General features: G+C 32.9%; 1 protein-coding gene across 1 annotated transcript in view; it reads right to left on the bottom strand.

Moving 5' to 3' along the window:
* The window catches only part of LOC129222543 (neurogenic locus Notch protein-like), a 162,500-nt gene that overhangs the window by 16,039 nt on the left and 121,893 nt on the right, over positions 1-24,568 (bottom strand). The window contains exons 7-22 of the mRNA XM_054857056.1: positions 22,663-22,785; positions 22,322-22,555; positions 22,015-22,170; positions 21,698-21,880; positions 16,334-16,561; positions 14,953-15,300; positions 13,650-13,868; positions 12,571-12,927; positions 11,507-11,662; positions 9,257-9,485; positions 8,054-8,255; positions 7,077-7,230; positions 5,494-5,697; positions 4,495-4,729; positions 3,855-4,071; positions 562-766 (exon numbers count right to left, since the gene is read on the bottom strand). Of these exons, the coding sequence (XP_054713031.1) occupies positions 562-766; positions 3,855-4,071; positions 4,495-4,729; positions 5,494-5,697; positions 7,077-7,230; positions 8,054-8,255; positions 9,257-9,485; positions 11,507-11,662; positions 12,571-12,927; positions 13,650-13,868; positions 14,953-15,300; positions 16,334-16,561; positions 21,698-21,880; positions 22,015-22,170; positions 22,322-22,555; positions 22,663-22,785 (3,450 nt within the window). The remainder of the gene's footprint in view (positions 1-561; positions 767-3,854; positions 4,072-4,494; positions 4,730-5,493; positions 5,698-7,076; positions 7,231-8,053; positions 8,256-9,256; positions 9,486-11,506; positions 11,663-12,570; positions 12,928-13,649; positions 13,869-14,952; positions 15,301-16,333; positions 16,562-21,697; positions 21,881-22,014; positions 22,171-22,321; positions 22,556-22,662; positions 22,786-24,568) is intronic.

The raw sequence follows: 24,568 nt of genomic DNA, 5'->3' as shown, positions 1-24,568 counted from the left end.
AAGTTCCCAATAGGGTTAGAGTTTTCTTTAGATGTCTAAGCGAAAGCTAAAAACCTTGGACTCCAAAAATCACAAAGAAAAAGAACGCATTGAAAATGGCTCCAAATACTCTGTCAACAATATTAAAAGGGAAACTTCAAAATCGGTACAAATCTACAGTACAAATCCATGAATCCGAATTTGAAGTGAATGAAGATGTGCACCTTTCCTGAAGTAGAATCAGCTCTATTCAAGTGGTTCCAGCAGTATCCAATTCAGTATCCAATTCAAGACCATACAATTTCTATAAGTAGATGTTTGCTGCATGAGAAAGCAACGTAAAGCTCTGTAATTTTGTCTGTTACATATACATATTAATTAAAATATTCAATGTTTTTCATATTAAAATGTCGAAAACCGAAACTAGCGGTAAGTCGAACTTTCGATAAGTCGAAGTTTTTCGTCGGTCCCTTTAGATTCGAGTTACTGAGTTTGACTGTATATAAAAGACACAACAATTGCCTCATTATGCCTCTATACTTTATTCTATACAACACACTATTTCTTTACAATAAAACTTACCTATTCTATTATGGCATGTGCCTCCATTTAAACATGGGGATGACAAGCATTCGTTTTCTGTGTCAACTTCACAGTTTTGACCTCCTGCACCATTAGGACAGACACATACGTAATCATATTTCCTTAATCTGCACTGACCACCATTCTTACATGGATTTGAAGAGCAAGATGCATTTGTATAACTGCATATTTCACCATAGAACCCCTAAAAGAAAAATTTAGAATGCATCATGATTAAAGAATTCCTGTTAAAAGTTGTATCAGCTAAATTTCCAAGAAAAGTTACTTCAGCACAAGGGTGTAGTGTCCATTGAGGCAGTCGTGGGACAATTCCTCCTTGAAACTTTCTAAGAGGGCAATGCTCTTTAGGTGAAATTTTCCCACATTTTCCACTTGTTGCTCATTTTTAAAAATTACTTATTTAAGTGATAACCTATACTGGCATAGTCCATTGATAGCTAGGTTGTGTAAGTGGTGTAAATAGCTAAGTTTGTGTAAATGCACATAATGTTACCTTCATTAATCACTCTGCTATTCAGTATGTCAATATGTTTTAGTATTAGCCTTGGAATTTTGAAAGACAGTACCTGATTTCTACTAGAACAAATAATATATTTACTAACAAGAATGAGCTATCTAAGAGCTTAGGTAGACCCTTTGAGTAACAACACATTCTCTCATTTCAAGTATGAGTTGAATTTTTCAAGCCCAATCTGAGCATTTTGTTACTAATGATTTGATAATAATACTGCAGGAAGGAAAACAGCAGTATCTGCCAATTTTCTATTATTCCTTTTTACTTTCTTCTATATCTAATATATACAAGAAAGTATTTGATTCGTGCAAATTTTCAAATTTCGAATTTTGACGGATTTAAACGTTGGAGGTCCATTTCGACCATTTTTGGAAAATGTCTGTCTGTGTGTGTACGTGTGTGTGTCACATATGTGTGTGATCAGTTTTTTGTGGCTGCTCTACAGCAATCTCATGAAATCGAACGAAATTCGGTATGTATGTGCCCCTATGTGAACTTGTGCCCATTGGCTTTTGGCACGATTCTTCCAAGGCGGGTGAAGCAATTGGACGTTTCTTAAGTTATGCATGCTTGCTATTCCACAGGAAGTTACTGGCGGAATTAAACAAAATTTGGTCCATATGTTGTCCCTAACAGATGCAGGTGTTGATTCAATTTTGGTGTCAATAGCTCAAACAGGGGTTGAGCTATAGAACGTTTTTTTGTATTTAGTTGTGACTGCTGTATCTCAAGAAATAATGAACAGAATCAAACAAAAATTTATCGACAAGTAGCCCTTAGAAGGTATAAGAGCCGATTCTATTTTGGCATCAACAGCTGACAAGGGGGTGGCACAATGAAACGTTTTTGTTTCCCATTGTGAATGACATATTTCAAGAAGTAATGCTACGTTCTGGATGAAATTCGGAATAAATGTGAATCCATATGTAAACAAACATTGCTTCAATTTTGGCGCCAATCGCTCCTGGGGAGGGGGGGGGGGGGGCTGTTTTTTTTTTTGCATGAATAAATATAGCTTTATAACTGCAACAGTAAGAAAGAGAAATTGTAATAGACTGTTATCTGCGTATTTCGTGTGATTTTCATTGATGAAAAATGATCAGAAAATCGCGATAATTTAAACTTTTTAACTGTTGCCATATTGTGTTTGTTAACAAATAAATATTTATAATTATTTTAAGCAAGGCTTTTAAAATAATTTTCAATTTTCATTCTTTGCTTTGCTTTTGAGATAAATCGGGAATTGGAGCGGTGGTCAAGATTTGGCACGTGTAATTTTGTTTTTGTTGGGAATATTGCTTCCTCGTTAAGCGTGGGGAGCAATCAGAATTATAAAAAAGATATAGAAGAAAGTTTGGCGATGGCCACAGTATACTAGTTTCATCATCTATTGTACTTTAGCTTTACTGTACAAGCTTGCTCATTCGGTTTCCTATAAAAATAAAGCATGAAAAAAAAACCCCATCAAATTCCAAACTTTCCTTATTGCAAGTATGGAATTCGAAATGGGTTCCTTCAACTATCTCAAAACCTCATTTCTGCAGATACTGCATTTTACCTTTCCAGAGCAGAGTGCATTTTCTCTTATACCAAAAAATCCTTTATACTGTCAATAAAAATTTCAAAATTTACTGGTTTAGATGAACTTCTGCTTTGAACATAAAAATAAAATAAAAATAATAGAGAAGCATCAGAGCCATCCAAACCTCTGTCACACCAGGCACTACAAAAGATAGGGGCATAAGTAGGGAGCTTCACCATTCGGCAACCAAAAACAGTTCCAGTTTCAAGCCCCACTATGATGATATGTAAGCTTTTGAGACTACCAGCACAACTTATTTGAAAGTTTAGCAATAGCATCTTATATACACAAAAATATGCAAACCACTTATATATTGAATGTGTTCAATGTAAGCTATAAGTTGTCTATGTTTTATGATGCTGGTATTAAGTCAATTTTAAAACACACTCTAGGTGTGTTTGTTGGGAGCAGTGTTGTAAAAATGTTTTCCTAGGGTGAAGTCAATGGGGTTGTTTCCTTCAGTCAAAAGTAGTACTTTTTGTCACTGAAATTAATAGAATAAGCAAAAAAATAACATGGACTTAGAAAATACTTTCATTTTCCTAACAATTATTTTTTAATTAATTTTTTTAAATGTCCGATTCTTCAAACAAGGCTTGGTCTTTATGACGTCACAAATGATGCACTATGGCGCATCTTTATACCGCATTTCCATGTTATGATAATCAAGAAGCGAATTACAATTGCGCTCTACGCTTGATATCAACCACATTGTTGCCAATACACGTGAATAAAGATGCGAATTAAATATTTTGGACCGTGATGGCAACACTGAATGGCATTTCATCATTTGTGATGTCATCGGCAGAAGCGTTAAACGATGAAAGAGCACCGATTTAAGTAATTTTTTAGAAATATAAAACTTAAAGACATTATTTTAAAAATGGTCAAATTCTATGTTTTTAAGCACGCTCTTTCAGAAAAAATACTTTTAAAATTTTGGAAACGACCTCATTCTCAGGATGGCTCCAATAAATATCAACTTCAAATTCATGCAAGGAAACCATTAAACATTTTTAAAAGTATTTTTCATAAATGATTAGAAATGCTTAAGAACTAACAAAAATATTTTAATGATTTTTCAAAAATTATGCTCAAAACACTCTTTATTTTAATATATTTTTATATTCACAAGTCAACTTCCAAAAGTCATAATAAATTTTAAGAACAACTTACATCAGCACAGATGCATGCATGTCCTTGAGCTACACTTGTGCAAACACCTCCATTTAAACAAGGATTGGAAGCACAGAAATTTATCTTTGATTCACAATGGCGTCCCATGTACCCAGGTTTACAGTCACAACGATAGTCATTGATCAACTGAACACAGTCTTGAGTTCCAATAGCATAACAAGGATTCGAAAGACATTCATTCACATCTCCTTCACACCTTCAAAATAAGAGAAATTGCATTCTATACAAAAATCTATTAAAATAGAAACAAAGCAATTCAGGGAAAGAATATTGTTTTGAACCACAATATTCTAATAATTGAAAACCTTTTAAGTTAACAGTTAACAAATCATTTTTGATACTGACTTTAAGTTTACTATATCTCAGGAAAACCCTTAAAATAAAAACAACTAATTCAAAAAATATTTTAGCTAACATGATTTATTTCAAAGAAATTAAATACTATTTTTATAGTACTACTATTATTATTGAAAAAAAAGGGACAATATAAAGTTAAAGTGTCAAGACGGCATGGGAAAAAAAGGAACATTTAAATTGATTTTTAGCACTAAAAATATTAATTAAATGGCTGAAATGAACTTGCAAATCACACTTACTACATTTTAGTACAGTAACTTACCTTGGACCAACAAAGCCTGGTGGACACTGGCATTCGTAATTCCCTACTTTATCAATGCATGTACCTCCATGATGACAAGCTCCTTCGAAACATTCATTAATATTTATTTCACATAAGATACCTTGAGTTCCATGAGGACAAGAACATACAAAACTATTGACAAGATCATGACAAGTCCCCCCATTTCTACATTGATTGGGAAAGCAGTCATCGATGTTATGTTCACAATTCAATCCTGTAAAAATGAATCAATAAATTTCACATAATTTTATAATTAGAGATAGTTAAAAAAATCCAATTATATAAACCTTCAAATTAACAAAATCAATGCCAACAAAGCAGTTATCTATATTTTTTCCAGCATTTATAATGTACACATCATTGATAGTATCTCTATTGCATCTTACACAAAAACAAGAATAAGAACATCCAGCCTCTACTAAAAAAAAAATAGCTGTTTCGCAATGAACTTAATTGTATACAGAAATAATACTACAGCAAAACACAAAAACTTCATCTTAAAATGTGCAAAAATTTCATGGAAAATATGTTAAATGATGAGAATAATAAGTTCCATTAAAACTCCAATAGGATAAATATATTTAAAGAGAAAAATATCGCAATTTTTATATTGTTTCAGTTTTGTTTATTAAAAATATATTTAAACCATACTTCCCTTAAAACTATACAGCACAATAACAGAATACAGTTGTTGATTTTTTTCTCACATAAAAAATAAAACTAATCTTTGAAATAAGTAAATAAAAATATTTTTTTCACTTTTCAGCAAAAATGAGCTGAATGTATTGGAAGAATTCAAAATTAAATTACCATTAAAAAAAATGTTCACTTCCTTATAAAACAGGAGAAAATAAGACACAGGAAATCGTTAAACAGAGCCACGTAAAATGTGAATAGATTATTAAATGAAATATCAGTTATCTTTACGAGGCAAAATACAAAATACAAACAGCCAATATAATGCATTAAATTACTAACCTTTGAAGCCTGGTGGACAAGAACAAGAGTATCTTCCAACAAGATCTTTACATGTAGCTCCATTATGACAAGGCTGTGAAGAACATTCATTGATTTCATGCTGACAATAACTGCCTTCATACCCAGTTACACAAATACATCTATGACTGTTGCCTATATCTTCACACCTGCCACCATTTTGACACAAATTTCCAAGTGAAATACCTACAAAGGAAAAAATAAATCTGCATTAGGTCTATAATACTGGAAAAACAACTTTTCTCCGGTGGAGGGAGGTTTTGTCAATCATAAGGCCTTACATGAAAATGTTTTTCATGTAAGGGCCATGGGTGCCCATACACAAAATTGCAAGGGGGGGGGCCTCAGATATTTTAACTATGGTTTAGCAGGATAATTTTCCCATGGAAACAGATTTCAGGACAGATTAGAGTCACTAAAATTTGAAATTTTTAATAACTTATTCATTAACATCTGGAGAAGAAATGTTTTTACATTTTTTCAAAGAAAAAAGTACTGAAAGCAAGGAAGTTCTAGTTTCTAAGGGGGGCTCAAGCCCCCCCTTGCCCCCCTTTATAGGCGCCCTTGGTATATAGGCGCCTTATGATTGGTATAAGGCCCCTATATAGGCGCCTTATAATTGATGTTCTGGCATGAGGTTAGAGCTCGAAACGATGACCTTATCGGCGCATTGTTTGTCACACAAAAGCAGTATTGTTTGGAAAAACCAAATGAATGTATTTTGTGTTTAGTGACTGTGTTGTTTCTTTTTTTTTTTAACTGTTTTCTTTCCTGGTTCGTTTAATACTGTGTTTGTAGGAATCTTCGCTAAAAATACATTTAGTACACAATTTTTATGAGCTACAAAATGCACATTTTCTGATTAAAACGTTTAAAGATTTGTCAAAGACCAAATCTAAACACAAGTGGTTTTTAATGATGTAAAAAAAAAACTGTATACAACATTAACAGTAGAATTAGCAAAACAATGCCAGCATCAACTACTACTTTAATAAGAATATTTTCTTATAACTTTTTGCTTTGTTTTCAGATTTACTTTTAATTTATTCTAGTAGAAAGAGCATTAGTTTATTTAATTTTGAAAAATACAGTGAAGCACCGTTTATACGTTTCTGAAGGGACTGTATGAAAAAAGCATGCAAATGAAAAAAACGTATAGCAGGATACATTAATATGTATTAAACTCTGCAGGGACTAAATTAAAAAACGTATAAATTTAAATAAAAACGTATAAATTATAAAAAGGTATAAAAGAGAAACATATAACCGGTGCTTCACTGTATTAGTTATAAAGGTTACAAGTAAAATATAAGTATATGAACATTTGGTATCAACATTTTACAAGCATTGTTTATTTTGAATGACTTGAATAGCTTAACTTTTGTCCATATGTTATTCCAGCTCACTGCCACTCAAAATTATGGAAATGAAATTTCTTTACAGTTATACTGGAATTTTAATTTTTCCTTTTAAAAAGTAATTTCCTCAGATTTGGAAAGAGAGAAGACGCAATAAAGGAAAAGATGTAACCAGATCTGTAATCAAAATAAAAACTAAAATGATACCTTTCTTCAAAGCTGCATCTGAGCAAGAGACCATGCTAACATCACATAACAATCCCGTCCATCCAGGCTTGCATGTGCATCCATAAGTATTATTAATCTGCTTACATGTTGCTCCGTTCATACAAGGACTTGTGCTACACCAATCTACAAAATTCTGCATAAAAATAAAAAATTAAAGAATTAGAGAGTAATAGAACAGTAAATTCAAAATGATTTATATCAGTAGTTCACAGCCTTTTTGAATCCATTGTCCTCCTCTAGAGGTTGTCTGACACCTCCGCCCCCTTCTTCCTTGAAAATAACGTAACATGCCGCAAGTGGACAATTATTAAAAATATAAATGTCTAATTTTAATTATAAATAAAATCTATGTGGTGAACAATTTCATCCAAACTTAACTAAAAACAAAAATAAACATAAAAATAAACATCTTTTGTACTTTTTTTCTTCTTTCTTTTATAAAATTGACAAGTATTTGAAGGGAAACACTTCACTAAGATCATTGACAAACTTTTTAGAAACAGAAGTAAATTTTTTATGAAATTATTATCTTTTCTAAATGGGAGTTTGGAGGAATTAAAAACTCTGACACTTATAATTTTAAAAAAAAAGTGAAAATTTGAAAATTCATTAACTTTGAACGAATGATAATATATGTACTTACTTATGGCTCAACTGAGGTGTGAGGAGGAAGCTCATGAACTTTAATTTGTCTCTTTTTTAACTTGTGATTCCCAGTCTGAACTCTGAACAATAAGTTTCATATAAGTTTTCAGTTTTGATATTTGCTGGCTTTTTATTATTATAATTCTACCTTTTAAATACTCATCATTCCCTTATTGCCCCCTTGAGGAGCCAAATCGCCCCTTTGGGTCCAATCGACGCCCAGGTTGGGAACTACCGATTTATGTCAACAAAAGATGTTTGTGGATAATAAAAGATTTAACAAAAGAAATAAAATAATAAATGCAACTTACTTCACACTGTAAACCTGTGAATCCAAATGGACAGTGACATGTAAAAGAGCCGATGTGGTCAACACAAGTGGCGCCGTGACGACATGGTTGTGAATCACACTCGTTAATATGAAGTTGGCAGTTACTTCCAGTATATCCAGGAGCACACCGACAAGTATAATTATTTATGCCATCAATGCAAGTGCCTCCATTAACACAAGAGCTAAAAACAAGATTATAAACAGTGTATTAGTACACATTTTTAAAACAATCACATTTATTTTGTAGTAAGCTACTGCCCTAAGCTAGGGCTAAGGCAGAAATACTGAAAATACACCACCAGCTCTCATTCCATCCAAGGACTGCAGTGAGTTGAACCGCACCATTGCTGTGGTCACTCATCTGGTGTGCTAATTCTACATTAGCTATCAGTTTGTTTGGCTCTCTTGGCTCTCTTAAGAGGTTTTTCGCCTCCAGCTCATGTGATTCCTATTCCGGACTGATGAGCGCTAAAAAGCACGAAACTGCAGCCCTCGGATGGAATAACTGAGCTGGTGGTGTATTTTCAGCGATTACATTTATGTTTGTGAGGAAATATTTATTTCCTCATTATCACTTATGTAAATGTAGTAAAACCTTACATTGGTACACATTTTTAGAAAAATTACTTTTATGTGTTTGTAGGGAAATATTGTTTTCCTCGTTATCACTTATGTAAATGTAGTAAAACCTTATATCTAATGTAGTGCTATCAATATAGACAAAAGCATTCAAGTCATGACAATAGTATTAAAAAAAAAATAAACAATCAAAACCCCACCTGGACTTGCCAATCTTACAAAATTGAAAATCAAGAAAAATAAAAATGAAAAAGTAAGAGAATTTTTTGTACTTGAAACCAAATGATTGTTCATACAAAATTGATAGTTTTCATGTTCTTAGACACAAATCACAAAAAAAAAAAAAAAAAAGACATTTTCATTTTTAAGTTTAAGATTTATTTACCATATTACAACTTTAGACATAAATCACAAAAAAATAAATAAATAAATAAATAAAAATAATAATTCACAAAATATGACATTTTCATTTTTAAGTTCAAGATTTATTTAACGATAAGTTAGAGACTAAAAATAAAACAGTGAGTTAAGCTATGCTTTAATTCACTTACTTATAAAATAAGTAAATTTACTATTCATTAAAAACTGGAATATGATTTCTCACCTTAGATTACAATCTTCATCGTTAGTCTGACAATTGGTGCCACTAAAGCCAGATGGGCAGGTACAAGTATAACTGTTGACATAATCATTGCAAGTTGCTCCGTTTTGGCAAGGATCACTCGCACATTCGTTGATGTCAGTTTCACAATGCAAACCCCCAAATCCATCCACACAAAAGCAAGTGTATTCACCAACTCCGTCGAGACAGGTGCCACCATTTTGGCATGGAACTAAAAGGAAATAAGCATATCATTATATAATGAAGTTCATTCAAGTCATTTTAGGTTAAAATATCAATAGTACTTCTACAACTATTATGAGGAATATTTTTTTTACTTGCAAAACACAAGTCAGTTCTGAAAATTTATAGCTGTAAATATTTTGCAACTGAGTTTTGAAAATAACAGCGTAATATAAGGATACTATACTGATCACATAAGTGTTTTAAGGAATTAAATGTACTGAGGCAGATTGTCAATATTTTCATTGATAAAGCTTAATTACATGAATTCCAAACGAATTGACTCGGCAGTAGGCTTATTCAGACCCGGCATTTCAAATTTTTCGAGGGGGTGGGAGGAGCAGGGCAAGGGTATATACTCAATGTAAATTATACCAAAAACTATGCTCACTTTAATGTAAGTACATTAATATTTCAAAATTCAGACGGGGGCATTGACCCTCCTCAGGCCTGGGTTTATCATGCAAATTAGAACAGTGGCTTTGTCATTGTTCTGATTTACAATTGCTGTTTTGTAATTTGACAATTAAACATAAAAATTATTTATTGTAGTCAATAGATCAATAAATAAGGAGCTAATTAAATTTTTAAAAAGTTTCAGAATCAAGAATTCTTTAGTAATGTCCTGATTTATTTTGAATGAGGAAAATGAACTTTGGTTAGACAAAAATAGCTTTAGCAATCAAAATATTTTTAAAAATTGGGAGAAAAACTTTTCAAAGGATAATAATATAGTCAATAGTTCAACGGTTTAAATTTAAAATAAAAGGAAAAAAAATGATTTTCCAAAATTTGGTAAATAAATCAATAAAAGTTACTAAGCATTATTTACTTTTTTAATGTTTGTAGCAGGTGCAAAGCATTTTAATTCAGATCTTATTTGTTTACCATAAAAATAATACATTTTTACTTCCTTTTACAGAAAAGGAAGTATTGTATTTGCGAAAAAAATTTCACTCAAAAATAGACCTTAATTTCCATTTTACTCACCCCTGAATGAAGTTTGTCCCTGAGTTTTTTTTTTTTTTTTTTTTCGACTCGACCACACATGGATAAGTGCCTAAGAACGTATAGACACGCAAAATATTTATTTTGACGATTCCCTAGTTAATTACAACGATACCATTCAAATGTACAGCCGTCCCTCGCTACTTCGTGCTTCGACTTTCGCGACTTCACTACATTGACTTCACTACATCGCGGTTTTTTCGTTTTTTTTTTTAAATATAGTAATTAGCCTTTTTTATGCACTCGTGTAAACTTTTTCCTACAAAAGAATAACAAAGTACGTCTTCCAAGTAAGGTAAGCTCTTCTGAGGGGCTGTAGTTGTACTAGTTGAGGAAGTGGAGGTATAAAATCGCCGAAGAAAGTGTAGGAATCACTATTTCATTTTAACTGTTAAACACTATAACTGGAAAGTATGAATCACCAGTGGATAAATTCATCTGTAAATGGTGTTCAACAGTGTACTAGCTTTTTAAGTTATATGCGCAATACCTTTAATGAGGATAAATGTAGAAGAAGAATGGGGACACATATGATCACTAACTGGCAATTAATTCTTTATCGAACAAGTTATGCTATTTTCATAGATTAGTAGTAGTGTGTAAGAACTGCATGTGTGTATGTAGTAGTTTTATTTCCCAATAAATAACTAAGTAATATCTATTACATCTAATATATCTCATTTTCTCATTAAGTAATGCAAATGTAATGGTGGCTTAGGGTGCTTTTTTATGTCTAGGGGGCTCTAACTATGCTAAAAACCTATTTAAATTGCCCTAAATAAGTTAATGCGCTCTAGTTAGAAAAATATTCGGTTTATGAATACAGAATCCTACTTCGCGGAAATTCAGTTATCGCGGTAAAGCCTGGAATGAATTAACCACAATAAACTAGGGTTGATTGTATCCACCTTCGTGTAGCACAAATAAGGTCTTCACATTGGGAGATTTTATTTATGCTACAGTGGAATATAACTAGTAAAATATAATGAAAAAGCCACTTACATGAGGCACAGTCATCTATATTAATTAGACAATCTTTCCCTTCATAGCCCTTGGAACAAGTACAAGTGTAAGATCCATTAGTATTCACACATGTGGCCCCATTGCGACAAGGAGATGAAACTTCACATTCATCTATATCCTCATCACACAATCGGCCTGTCGGAGAAGAAAAGATGTTTTAATGATTCACAAGTTATTTTAGAGATTATGAAAAATATTTTAATTTAACCAAAACCACCCTCCTCGGTTTATAGTTTTGGCTTATATCGGCTTCCCATGTCCTTTCGTTACAAGTTTTGAAACTTCTTTTGGTTTTGTAAAGTATTTATTTTCAATACGAACAGAAGTAAAAATTAAGTAAATAGCACTATGGCCTTGTTGATGTTTAATTGGAAAAATAATATAGTGACATAATATTATATCCACGATTAAGATTTGCATACCAATGCACAATCTTACCTTACTGAGAGATAAAAGCGCAGCTGGTACTTGGGGTTAAACAGCACATGCCATATTCTACACAAAAATAATTTAATACATTTATTTTCTGTTTATTTTTCGGTTTTCATTTGGTTTTAAAGTTATTATTTATAGTTTTTTTTTTTTTTTTTTTGAGCAATTAGCTTTGACTTTTCTTACAATGAAAAGTGCACAGTAAAAAGTTTGAATCTAATGTTGTAAAGTTTCCTTATAATAAGAAATCAAGTCAAAACCATCATTGTAATTAATGACTGATTCTTTCATTAATGTTTGTTAGGTAATTTTGTTATCTTTCGATTGTAACTAATAACTGTTTTGAAAAGTAAAAGCCAGTGGTGAAAGGCGGTGGTCACTGTGTCCAGACCCTTCTCTGTGCAAAATTAAATTACGTCTGCTTCTATTTACAATTCAAAGTATCACAGATGACTTTTTTTATGCCTCCTCAGTTGAGAAATTTCTTACTAGATCTCTGGTAAGCAATCAATGTATTTTCTCCCCTTAATAACAATATCTCCAATCGTGAAAAAATTATTGTTTCCTTATTACTAGACCCGGAAAAAATAAATAAATCAAAATGTTCTTACCAGTATAGCCTAGATTACAACTACAAGCAAAATCTTGGTAGTTAGATGATGGAATGCATTTTGCACTGTTTTTGCACTTGTTTGGACTGCATGGATCCAATTCGATTTCACAATTTGTTCCTGTAAAAGGCACTTCACATACGCACTGGTAACTGTTGACAAGATCAATGCATGAGCCACCATTTAAACAAGGATCAATTGCGCAGTCATTAATGTTGATTTCACAGTTCTTCCCAGAATATCCAGGAAGACAGGTGCATGTGTAGCTAGCTAAAGAGTCTCGGCAACTTCCCCCATGTTGACAAGGGTTTGACTGGCATTCGTCAATATCCATTTCACATCGGTGTCCTCCATATCCTATAAAAAATTTACATAAATTAATGATGGACAGTTTATGATAACAATCACTGGTGATTCACCAAAAATATTGAATCCTTCACCAATGTCTTTGTTATATGAACATTAACATTCACTGGCGGATGTTGACATTGACCAGTTTTCTGTCCTTCACAGTAACATTTTAATATAATTTATTTTCTATTCTATACAACAAAAAGCTTTTTTACTTATTGCAGTCATAGTTAGGAACTTAGTTAGTCTCTAAAGCAAGAGACATAAACAAAGAAGAATTGCATGATCTTTTCCATTTGTTAAAAGGAAGTAATTTTAGTTAGCGTATTATAAAAATATTTCATAAACTAAGTTAAGAGTAAAGAAGATATTTTTTTTGTTTGCAATAAGTTTTATGATTAAAATAGGACTCCTACATAAAAAGGAACAAAAAGAGTCAGAGCGGACATTTTTCATGTTCATGCACATATTCAAGGAGAGAAATTTAAATTTAATTCTTTACAGGATTACATACATTCAAGCAAAAGGGCTGAAGGGTCTATTTTGATTCATTAGAATTTTGTGAACAGTAGGTAAGAGTTCCGATTTCCTCTGGCCAGACCATTGTAATAGAAGAGTTGAACTCATTCAGAAAATTTAAAAGAAGTTAGTGAATTCAAGAATAAGTCTACTTTGCCTTATTGTAAATTCAGTACTGATTAGGAATGTGTTGCACAACATAAACTCACCAGGAGGGCAGTGGCATATAAATCTATTAACCCCATCTTCACAAGTTGCTCCATGGCGACAAGGATTACTGGCACATTCATTTACATCGGATAAGCATCTAGCATCATAATAACCACGAGGACATTCACAACGAAAACCATCAATAAGGTCAGTGCATATACCACCGTTAGCACATGGATTACTTGCACAGTCATCGATATTTGATTCACAATGTAAACCTAAATAAGTTTCAAATAATCACATCAAAATATATATGCACTAAACAGAAAAAAATATATAGATAGTATATATGAATAAAAATGCAATAAACTACTAGTAAATGTAGGCCTTATTCCCCCTGATCTAGTTGAAGCTAAACCAGGTCCATGAGTTTATGTATTGTTAGAAAGTTGTACACTAAAAGCGGATTAGTCGTTAGATCTTTGTATGTTAGTCCCAAACAAGCAAGAAGGTGGGAAGGAGAGGCCTCAGCTGAAGAATGTTTAAAGATTATTCTTTCCTACTGCACTGATTTTGTTTCGATTCTTGCACACAGACACCTTGCCCCCAGAAGCAGTTTTTTTCTTCTTCTTTTTTTTTTTTTTTTTTTTTTGTAAAATTGGGCTGTATTACTGACTTTTAATATTATTGATTACATAAATTAGAAAAACGTGGAATATGGCATCAAAAATCGGGGCAGATGGCCACCTAGACTTTTCCCTTTTCATTCCAGTTTTAATTCTTATAAAATAAGATGCAAAAAGTCCATTTATTTAGAATTTTTAGTTTTCACTTTCATGAAATAAATCAGTCTACCTTATAAAATTTACTTTTCAATTGATCATTAATTTCTCGCTCCGAAAAATGAGGGGGAAAGGCCCCTACACATTTGGAAGTGAGGGGGCAGTTGACGCCCCCCCCCCCCCCACGAGCTACCTATGTATAGTATGGATGAACATGCAAATGCTGTTTCACTGAAAATGTTTAAAAAATTGCACACAGTATTGACATTTTTTTAAGGAAGCTCGTTATTTACCCTAGCTTTCTTTCTCTAGCATTTTTTGATTATGCTGACTGGGTGATAATAGATTCTGTTACATGTGAAACCGACATTTTTTTTATCATGATGTTTTAGCTATCATACTTATCTCATCATGGCATTTGACTTGCATAGAACTTAAAATTTTACTGTTGGGAGATATAGGACAGCAAGTGCATGGGGTTTTTCTGGCAGAAAATTTTAAAAAATATATTTGAGTTTGTAAATAGTTTTACATTTTATCAAGAACTCGTGAAGAAATTGTTTACAGTTTAAAAAATTACCAGTAAATCCAGGATGGCAAACACAGGTGTAAGAATTTATTCCATCCTTGCAGTTAGCTCCATTTCGACAAGGATTGCTGAAGCATTCATTCACATTGTGCTCACAGTTAAATCCAGACGTTCCTGGAAGACACCTGCACTGATATCCATTCACAAGATCTTCACACATGCCATCATTCTGACATGGGTTGCTCAAGCATTCATTGATTTGGGTTTGGCAAAGTCTTCCAGTGTAACCTCGTTGGCAGTTGCAGTGGAATGAGTTAATACCATCAACGCACTCCCCATGACGACAAGGAAAAGACTGACAGTCATTGATGTTGGTCTCACAATTAATGCCAGTAAATCCTGAAAATGAGATCAAATTTCCATTAATTTATTGTAAAGTTTGATATGTGTTGTACTGATTTATGCAATGTAAGTCAAATCTACAGAAAATTATGCAATTTAGATACATGTATAGCATGGGCACCCATAGGGGGGGGAGCAAGTGGAGGATCAAGCCTTCCTCCCCCTAGAAATTAGAGCTTCTTTGCTTTTAGTACTTTTTTCTTTGCAAAAATGCAATAACATTTCTTTTGCAGCCATTAATGAATAAGTTATTAAAAATATCAAATTTTAATGACTCTAATCTGTCTTGATATCGGTTCCTATGGGGAAAATATCCTACTAAACCATGGGGGAAATATCTGAGCCTTCCACCCCCCACCCCCTTACAATTTTGCATATGGGCGCCCATGATGTAAAGTGCAAGAAAATTGGAAATAATACTTAATTGCGAAGAAGGTGGTAAAAAAATAAATTCTTTAACCAGGGTCTAAGAACAAAGAGCTATGCTGACTTGAGCAGAAAAGCAGCAGTATCTACAAATTTTGTGTATGCTTTTCTTTTTCTTTTCTTTTTTTTTTTTTTTTTTTTTTTTTGCATATTTGGCATTATCTTACTTCAGTTTTACTATACATTCATAATTATTTAGTTTCTGCTGAAAATAAAGCATTAAACAAACTTAAAAACTCAATATTCACTGTTTTTTTGGGGGAATCAAAAATATATATCTTCAAAAATCTCTATGATTTTCTTTTTTTTTTTCTAAATTGTAGTTACTACCATTTCATTTCGCAACATTTTAGCAAGGTAGAAAAGCAGAATAACTGAACTTTTGGGGCATAGCAAATTGGTGACAAACAAATCAAAATTCCTTTATAATTGAGATTATAAATACGGTTCATTGCAATTTCAACAGATGCTGTTTTTGAATGCATAACATTAAAAAATATGAAAAATTGTAACTAAAATGGAGTGCTTAATATGTAAATCATACATATGTTACTCAAAATGTATGAAAATCATATGTAAAGGGTAAATCAAACATAAATTATACCTGGAGGGCATTGGCAAATATAGCTGGCAATTGCATCAATACATCTGGCACCATTTTGGCAAGGATGACTTAAACAATCATCTTCATTTATTTCACACTTTTTCCCAGAAAATCCTATGGGACACATACACTGGAAACCATTTATCAAATCAGTGCAGATGCCATTGTTAAGACAGGGTCTTGAAGAGCATTCATCAATATCTTCTTCACAAAATATTCCTTTATAACCTGAGAAAAGAAATATAATTGTGATAAATCAAAAACTTTTATTAAAAACCAACAATAGTTCATTTAAAAAAGTATTTCATGCATCCACCAAAGTCTTTGCAAAATTAAATATATAAAAAACTAATGTATTTCATGAAACTTGTTGATGATTTATGATCTACAGAGTTGGCTAGCATTTAAATTGTGGATGAATCCAACTTGTTTTCAGTAATAGCTTACGAAAAAGATTTGTATTTTCATAGGAGATAGCTGAAACTAGTTTAAAGCATAAAAATATCCCTTAAGAAAGGAACTTAAGTTATTAGCGCCATTAACAATACGGTTTTGAATAAAACTCGGAAAATAAAATATTAAAAAAAAAAAAAAAAAAAAATGAGAAAAAAGAAAGACAAACCTTATTGAATTTTTGATGTTAGTATCTACAGCTGGCGAAATAGCGTAAAAAGGAGCCCAAGCAGCAAGGAATAAAAATGCCCTGCATCTTCAATTTAATTAATTTCTGAGAAATTAGTTCATCAAGTGTACAAGTACAACAAGAAATATTAAATTCAAAATTGAAACTTATGAAGACTTCACTTTAAAACTGAAAATCTGCTTTTAAACAAGCTGATGTGTCATAACATGACTTCCTTTTACGCCAATTTAATGATAATAGCACTTTGGAGTAAGGAAACACTAAATATTTTCACTCCTAGTTTCTTGGGAACTGAAGCTAAAAACGTTTTACACTGATTTATTTCCCCATTATTGGCAATTTTAATGTGATTCAGTGGCCACCAACATTGACCGAATTAAAACCAGATTTAAAAATAAAATTTAAAAAAAAAGCCACATTTTTCGCCAAGTTGGTGACAAAATTTGGCAGTCAAAGGCTTGGCGATATATCGCCAATTGTTTGACAAATAACACCACTTGAGTTAGCACTACAATTAACAATGATTTACCCAAAAAAGGTGTAAAAGTCCCCCATAGGAACATCCAAATGCAACCAAAAGGGAAGGTGCGCAACTAGACCCCACTAGGAATCTACTGTACGTTTCTTGGCATATATCCAAGTGTGATCGGGTCGGAAAAAAAAAAAAAAACTTAACATTTATTCAGGGGTGAGCAAAACGGAATTTAAGGCCGATATTTGAGTGAAAAAATTTTCGCGAATACAATACTTCCTTTTTTGTAAAAGGAAGTAAAAAGGAAGAAAAAAAGCAAAAACCCTTTTTAGTATAGCGCTCATTTTTTCAAAACTTCCATTTTATTTCATTAAATTCCAGGGCGCTGTGCTCAGTTGAGAGAAATAAAAACCGAGTTTCTTCTCTCTTTCTAAATTTTGAATGCCACACGCAAGAAGCACCGACAAAAGTTTTTTTTTTTAAATAAAGAAGAAACGATGCATCGCGTCCGTACGTCACTTAAAACATATGCAAACATGGAAGGTTATTTTCTTTTCTTTTATGGTATTTTATGCAGTGAGCATTTTAAAAATTCTAACTAATCGCCATAAAAGAAATAATTTATTCTATTCGACAGCAGCAAACAGCAACGGAAAATAATCTGTTCCGGTAAACGCATCATTGAGAATCAGAGAAAAAAATGAATCTGAGAAAGAGTAAAGAGTTGAGCTAAAATGCGGGAATGCAGCGGACCATAGAAATCTGCTTTTCAAGGGCCGTTTACATGGGAACCCAAGCGCGAGCATCAGCACACAATTAAAAGGATTAGCGCTGGGAACGCCTTTTAAATGCCGCAAAATGAAAACTTGTATCTCATGGACGACCGGATATTAACTTTCTTCCGATTGTAAAAAGAAACACAATACGATATGAATCAGAACAATTCACACGCTTTTATAACATTATATGAAGAAGTTCTATTGTTATTCTTTTATCTTTTATACACGAAATTAAGAATTAAAAGAAATATAAAAGAAAACAATGAACATAACGACGGTTTATATGATAAAAACGATGTCTATATTAAATTTTTGACGCATGAAAAGCAATTTTTGAATGTATAAAATTAATTATGACAACAATTAATAAAGATTGGTCAAAGCTCAAAAATATCCAGTACGAGACCACTGGCGATGCATTTTATGCATGGCATTCGTGGAAAGTCGAATGAATGCTAGAAGTTTAATTTCATTTGTTCTACAAATTTCTGAATACGTATTTAAAACAAGGCATTTTTTCTTCGTCAGCCTGAGCGTTAATAAAAGTTTAAAAAGTTAAAACCACATTTAAAAAAAAAAAAAAACCTACTAACACCAATTTACTTTCGATTCGTTTTCAGCTAAAAAAATTTCCCTCTCTAATATTTATGCAAGAAAAGGTTGAAATCCCACCTGCAAGATAAGATAAGAAAACAAACATAAAAAGGCCTGCCACCCCTTTTTTCCTCTATTACAGCTTTCGCCGGGAAGCACAAAGGGTCAAGCCAGAGAAAGAACCATAGTCCACGACTACGCGTCCATTACAAGTTGGGGCTCCGGGTTCATAAACTGCGCAGTGCAATTACGAGATCGTTTGAGAACCTCCCAAGTTAACCTTTATTCAGAAACAGGAGGGCCAAGACTTCCTTCCCCTATGCTTCTACTAAAGGGCAAAGATCTGACGTCGGCTCAAAGTCTGAAGCGAAATCAAAATGCATACATTATGAAATGTTGCAGGAATGCCAAATAATCTGCTAGTGAAAGCTATGTTGTCGAAACTCGACTCTCCAGTGATCAATGTGATGAATAGATTTTGATTTTGTTGGGATATGATTCCTTTATTTTTTAATGAAAATAAATAATTTTTGATATGAATGCATAAGCTGTGAAATTTTCTAGAAATTAAAAAGATGGGAAAATCTACTTACATAATTTTCTCAGAAGTGTTGAGCAGCCTATCCAATCAACAAACTCAAGTTACAGAATCGCCTCCCCTCCCCCCTCACTCATGAAAAAAAAAGGTTGTCCCGAAAAACTGTCTGACTTGAAAAGGTTACTTTTGAATGCGTCGGAACCACTGGCAGAATTTTTAGAGGGGAAACATGCATTTCCAGATTCTGTCATTGAGTTGTCTTTCTAACATGACATGAAAACGGCTTTTTTCACGAAAAGAAGAGGGAACAAATTTTCAAGAAAAAAACATCCAATATACTGCAAAAGCACTCATTTTTACGAGTCCGTGTAATCGCAAAAATTAAGGCTACGAAAAATATTTTGCTAATTAACTTTCGGTTCTGTTCATATAAAATTCGCGAAATCATCAATACCTTCATTTTCGCGAGACAAAAAGTTCTTTTACATTAACTAAGAACTATTGCAATATCTTCAAGGCATTTTGTTATACATTTGAGTTCTTTCAGCAGGCAGATTTTCCGATAAAGATACACCCCAATTTTCTGCACATCGCTTTTTTTTTTCATCGAAATGTTACACAGCACTTTTTTTTTCAACCACACATCGATAGAAATTTTGCAACAGTATTTTTTTAATCATTCGTTTTGCTTACTCACAAGAAAAAAAAAATTCAGATTTAGGCTAATTTTATAACATTTTTATTAAGAGACGATTGTAGCTTTTACTCAACTGCTATAGGCTTTACTGTGGAGTGAATGAAGCACACTCGAGTGAGAATGCAAAGTAACTTTGAAATTAAATGCATAATGAATAATTGCAATGAAATATTTCTCAAAATCTATCTTTGTTTAGATAGCTTTTGAGAGAATTGGGGTGTTTCCGAAATTTTAAAAGTATTTTTTTTTTCTGAAAGAGCATGCTTAAAAACATAGGTTTTTACCATTTTTTTTAATAAATAGTTTGACAAAGTTTAGTATTTAAAACAATATATTTTAATTGGTGCGCAGATTCAATTTTATTTTTTACGCTTCTGCTCGTGACGTCACAAGGGATGAAATGCCATTCCAGGGTTTCCGCTACGGTCGCATTTTTCGCATAATGCGAAAACACTATCTGAATTGCGAAAATAAAGCAATGCATTTTCGTTTTTTTTTTTTGCTCAAATAAAAAATAAATTTAAAAAAAAAGAAGAAATGTATGATCCTAGAGAGGAAGCATGCATGGCGATAATCAACTTAATCTTTTTTAAATCTTAGCTAAGATGTTTAAACTACAATTAAGTTCAATAACTATTAGTCTTATCCAGCATTATGTAACCCCAATAACTGCTTTATTAGGAGGAGGGGACTGCAACGTTCTAAACACCAATCGTGTTTTTTTTTTATTTTATGTTTTTAAAAAATAGCTGTTGTACTTATTTCTTCAAAGATGTCACAGATGAAATATGAATTGTATTTTCAACTGGAGATGAAACACACTGAGGCATATATAAATATATGAGAATGTGTAACATTTTACCATTTTGCTAACATTTTCCCCTCAATTTTAGCTTTTATGCTAAAGAACTTTTGAACCCAACTTAAACCTTGTGCCATTCACTGATGAAATCAGCGCAGAGCGCAATGTTTTGGCATTAGATAAAGGTAAAAATATTATAGCGCACTTCTGACCACATAAAGAACACGCCTTATTTCCAAAATCGGACATGATAAAAAATTAAATAAAAAAAAATAAATACTGGAGGGGGGGGGGACACTGGCTCCATGTTATTATAATTATTTGCTTATTCTAGTTTCGATGACTAATTTGACTGAAAGAAACAACACCATTCTCATAACGTGGACCCCCCCCCCCCCATGTTAAACTGTCGAGAATATTTCCCTGAAATTACTGTTAAAATTTTTGCATCTTCGTGCTTTAACTATGCATTTTAATGGAGCTTTCGTTGTTTTTTAATGATTGAATTTTTTTTTAAAATTTTTTAGTGGAATTATTTTTTAATAGCTGACTATTTTTTGTTTTAATGGAACTTTTAAGCTTGCTTGTTTGGACTGGAACGGAACTTGTGATCTTCGTTTGTTTCGTTTATAATTAAACATTTGATTTGAAATTTCAGCAACATTGTTTTCTGCAACGTTTGAGAAGCAGATACGCGCTTTGCTTTAGCTAGTTGGACGAAACAGTTTGAAATCGCGATAAATGTTCCACGTTATGATAACTAAGTTCCATAAAGGAACTTTTAAGGTCCTTAAGTTTCGCGTTTGAATAATAGTCCAAAAGCAAAGAACAAGTCAAACCTGGCATGCAAACACATCGGAATCCACCTCTTTCGTCCAAACATGTACCCTCATTTTGGCAAGGATTTGAATCACACTCGTTTATGTTAATCTCGCATCTAGGTCCAGTAAATCCTTTAGTGCAATTGCAACTGAATGATCCTGGTATGTTGACACATTTGCCCTCATGCTCACATGGATAACCTGGAAGTATCACAACAAAGAGGTCAGCGGAAAATCAAACTTGAAATTCAGTAGTAAAACGAAGAGGTGGGGTGAAGGTAGAGCAAGGGGAAAACGCCCCCTCACCACCATCACCACAATGAACAAATAATTACCTTCTTCACACTCATCGATATCTTCCGTGCAGTCAGTGCCTTTAAAACCATTCGGACAAGAACATATATAGGTTCCATCGATCGGGCTGGTATCGCACATAGCACCCACATGGCAAGGATTACTTGCACAAGCATCATCCAAGTGACAAAGAAGGCCTTAAAAATAAAAAGTAGTACCACATTTATCAACTGAACTGAACTATCATACTCTCAAAAACGCACCAACTGGTTTAATGAGCACTTCAATTTCAAAATATATTAAGATTCGAGGGAAAAGATGCATAAATGCGGGGAAGAAAAGACATACCTGTTTTTCCAGGAGCACACTGGCAATAAAAAGATCCAACTCGATCATGACAAGTGGCCCCATTAAAACATGCTGCAACAGCACAATCGTCGATATTTTCAGAACAATCTTGACCTGTCCAACCATTTACACAAATACAGGTGTAACCTCCAACGTTATTCGTACATGTAGCTCCATTTTTGCAAACACTAGGCCGAAGTGCACATTCATCAACATCTTTGCCACAGTAAGTTCCTGCACATTAAAATTGTAATTAACATGGGAAAAAAATTTTTTGAATACATATACATCAGACTCAAAGGAATCTTTAATCATCAACATCATCAAGCTTTAAAAAATACCTGTGTAAGTTGGTGGACAATGGCAAGTATAAGTGTTTACACCATCTATACACGTAGCACCATTTTGACACAAATTCCCAGGACAATCGTCAATGTTTATTTCGCAGTTTGCACCGGTAAATCCTGAAAGTAAAATCATAGTCAATTTTCAAGTATTTCGTAATGTTCAACTAATTTCATTCTAAGATCTAAATCGCATTTTTTAATGGTTACCAACTCGATATTTATCTGACCTATGAGATCAAAATACTATTTTACTCAAAGTCGGAGAACGACGCATGATAAAAGAAATGCGAACTAAGAACAATACTTAATCCAAAATCACATTAGATGGATATTAAACAATAGCTTGAGATCGCGGTTGATTTCAGATACTAGAACGCATCGAAACAAGATTGCCAACCAGGTTAATGTTTATGGTTTCAAAAAAAAAAAAAAAATCAAGTGGTAAAGACTTTGGTTTTAAATAACCCAACAAAACTTTCTTTCTCTTTCAAACTGCTATAGGTTATTTGCGGAAAAGTAATAGTTTAAATACCAAAAGTGTTTGTTTTCATCTTTTAAAAGTCAAAGTCGGAATTAAAAGATTTCTGACACTTTTCATAAATTTCAACCTGTATTCTTGTTCACAACGAAAATGGCAAATGCATGAGAAAAAGGGGAAGATGTTTAGCAAAATGATATAAAAAAGAAGAAAATCTATTAAAACAACATACGAATAGGGTTATTGAGAAAGAAAGCTTGCTAAGCGTATAATTTTAAACTATTTTTTTTTCCTCATAAGAACGTAAATTTCAGAAGACTCGATTCACAAAAAAGGTTGAGATATTTACAGAGAAACCTGCAGTTTTGTTGTCATCAGAGACAGATAAAGCAACATCTTAGAAGGTAACATCTTCTGCAGAATGCTGCTTCAAAAAGAACGAACTGCAGGGATGATGTGGACAGATATCAACGCTGACAAAGTATACAAACAAAAGAACTGGTTGAAGAAGGATGTGCAGATAGGGTGGAGGAAACATTATGCAGTCTTTCTGAGTAATGGTTTGAGGTGAGGGCGGATGATAAAATCTCACCGGGATATATATGATGATGACCTTTTGTTTTTTTACCGTTTTTTGCCCAGATCCCTAACACGCCCAAGGACGGCCATCGTTCGGTGACGGATGGTAGAACCACTATGGTAGATAAAGAAATACAGCACTCCTGACTTTGTTTTTAATGAAAACCAGAGCTGGTAACATTTCTTGGACATTTTTCTTCACAATAACATAAAACTGAAAAGTATAAGTTAAAATATTTGTAATAATAGTTGAAAACTCAAAGGCGATGAGATTTTTTTTTTTTTTTTTTTTTTGATGTTCAAAACTCTTGGGAAGTGAGGTTTCGAGAATAGATGTCACTACGTTAAGAAAGTTTATTATGTCAAATTTCATTCTCCTCCATTTCAGAAGAACGTTTTTTAAATCGTTGAAAACGGCAAGAATTTTCTTTGGCTGAGGAAGGGGGTGCCAATATTTGGATAAGGGACCTCTCCATCCACGGAGCCAGAAATCAGTTCACATCAAACATCTCAAACAATTAGTTGTGACACTTTTTTTTTTTTTTTGAAAGACTTTACATCAAAAATCTCTCTCTCTCTCTCTCTCTTTTAATTGAAAAAGGGGTTTCGTTCCTTGAAGCTCCAGAAACACGCGTTTGCGATAATTTGCTAGATAGTGTTGTTTCAACGTTGTATTTTCTTCTGTTTATACAAAAGGGTGTTGAAAAGTTTTCAAAGCAAAAAGCAATCTTTCTTCTTTGATTGCACCACAACAATCTTAGGAATGGATGTATTCCGCGATTTATCAGCAACATACTGATGTTACAGAAGTCGAGCTCTCTTTTTTCCCCCCTATTTTTTTCT

The sequence above is a fragment of the Uloborus diversus genome, chromosome 5 (assembly GCF_026930045.1).
Source record: "Uloborus diversus isolate 005 chromosome 5, Udiv.v.3.1, whole genome shotgun sequence".
In the NCBI taxonomy this organism is placed as follows: Eukaryota; Metazoa; Arthropoda; class Arachnida; order Araneae; family Uloboridae; genus Uloborus; species Uloborus diversus.
This window is presented reverse-complemented; position numbering and strand designations above follow the sequence as displayed.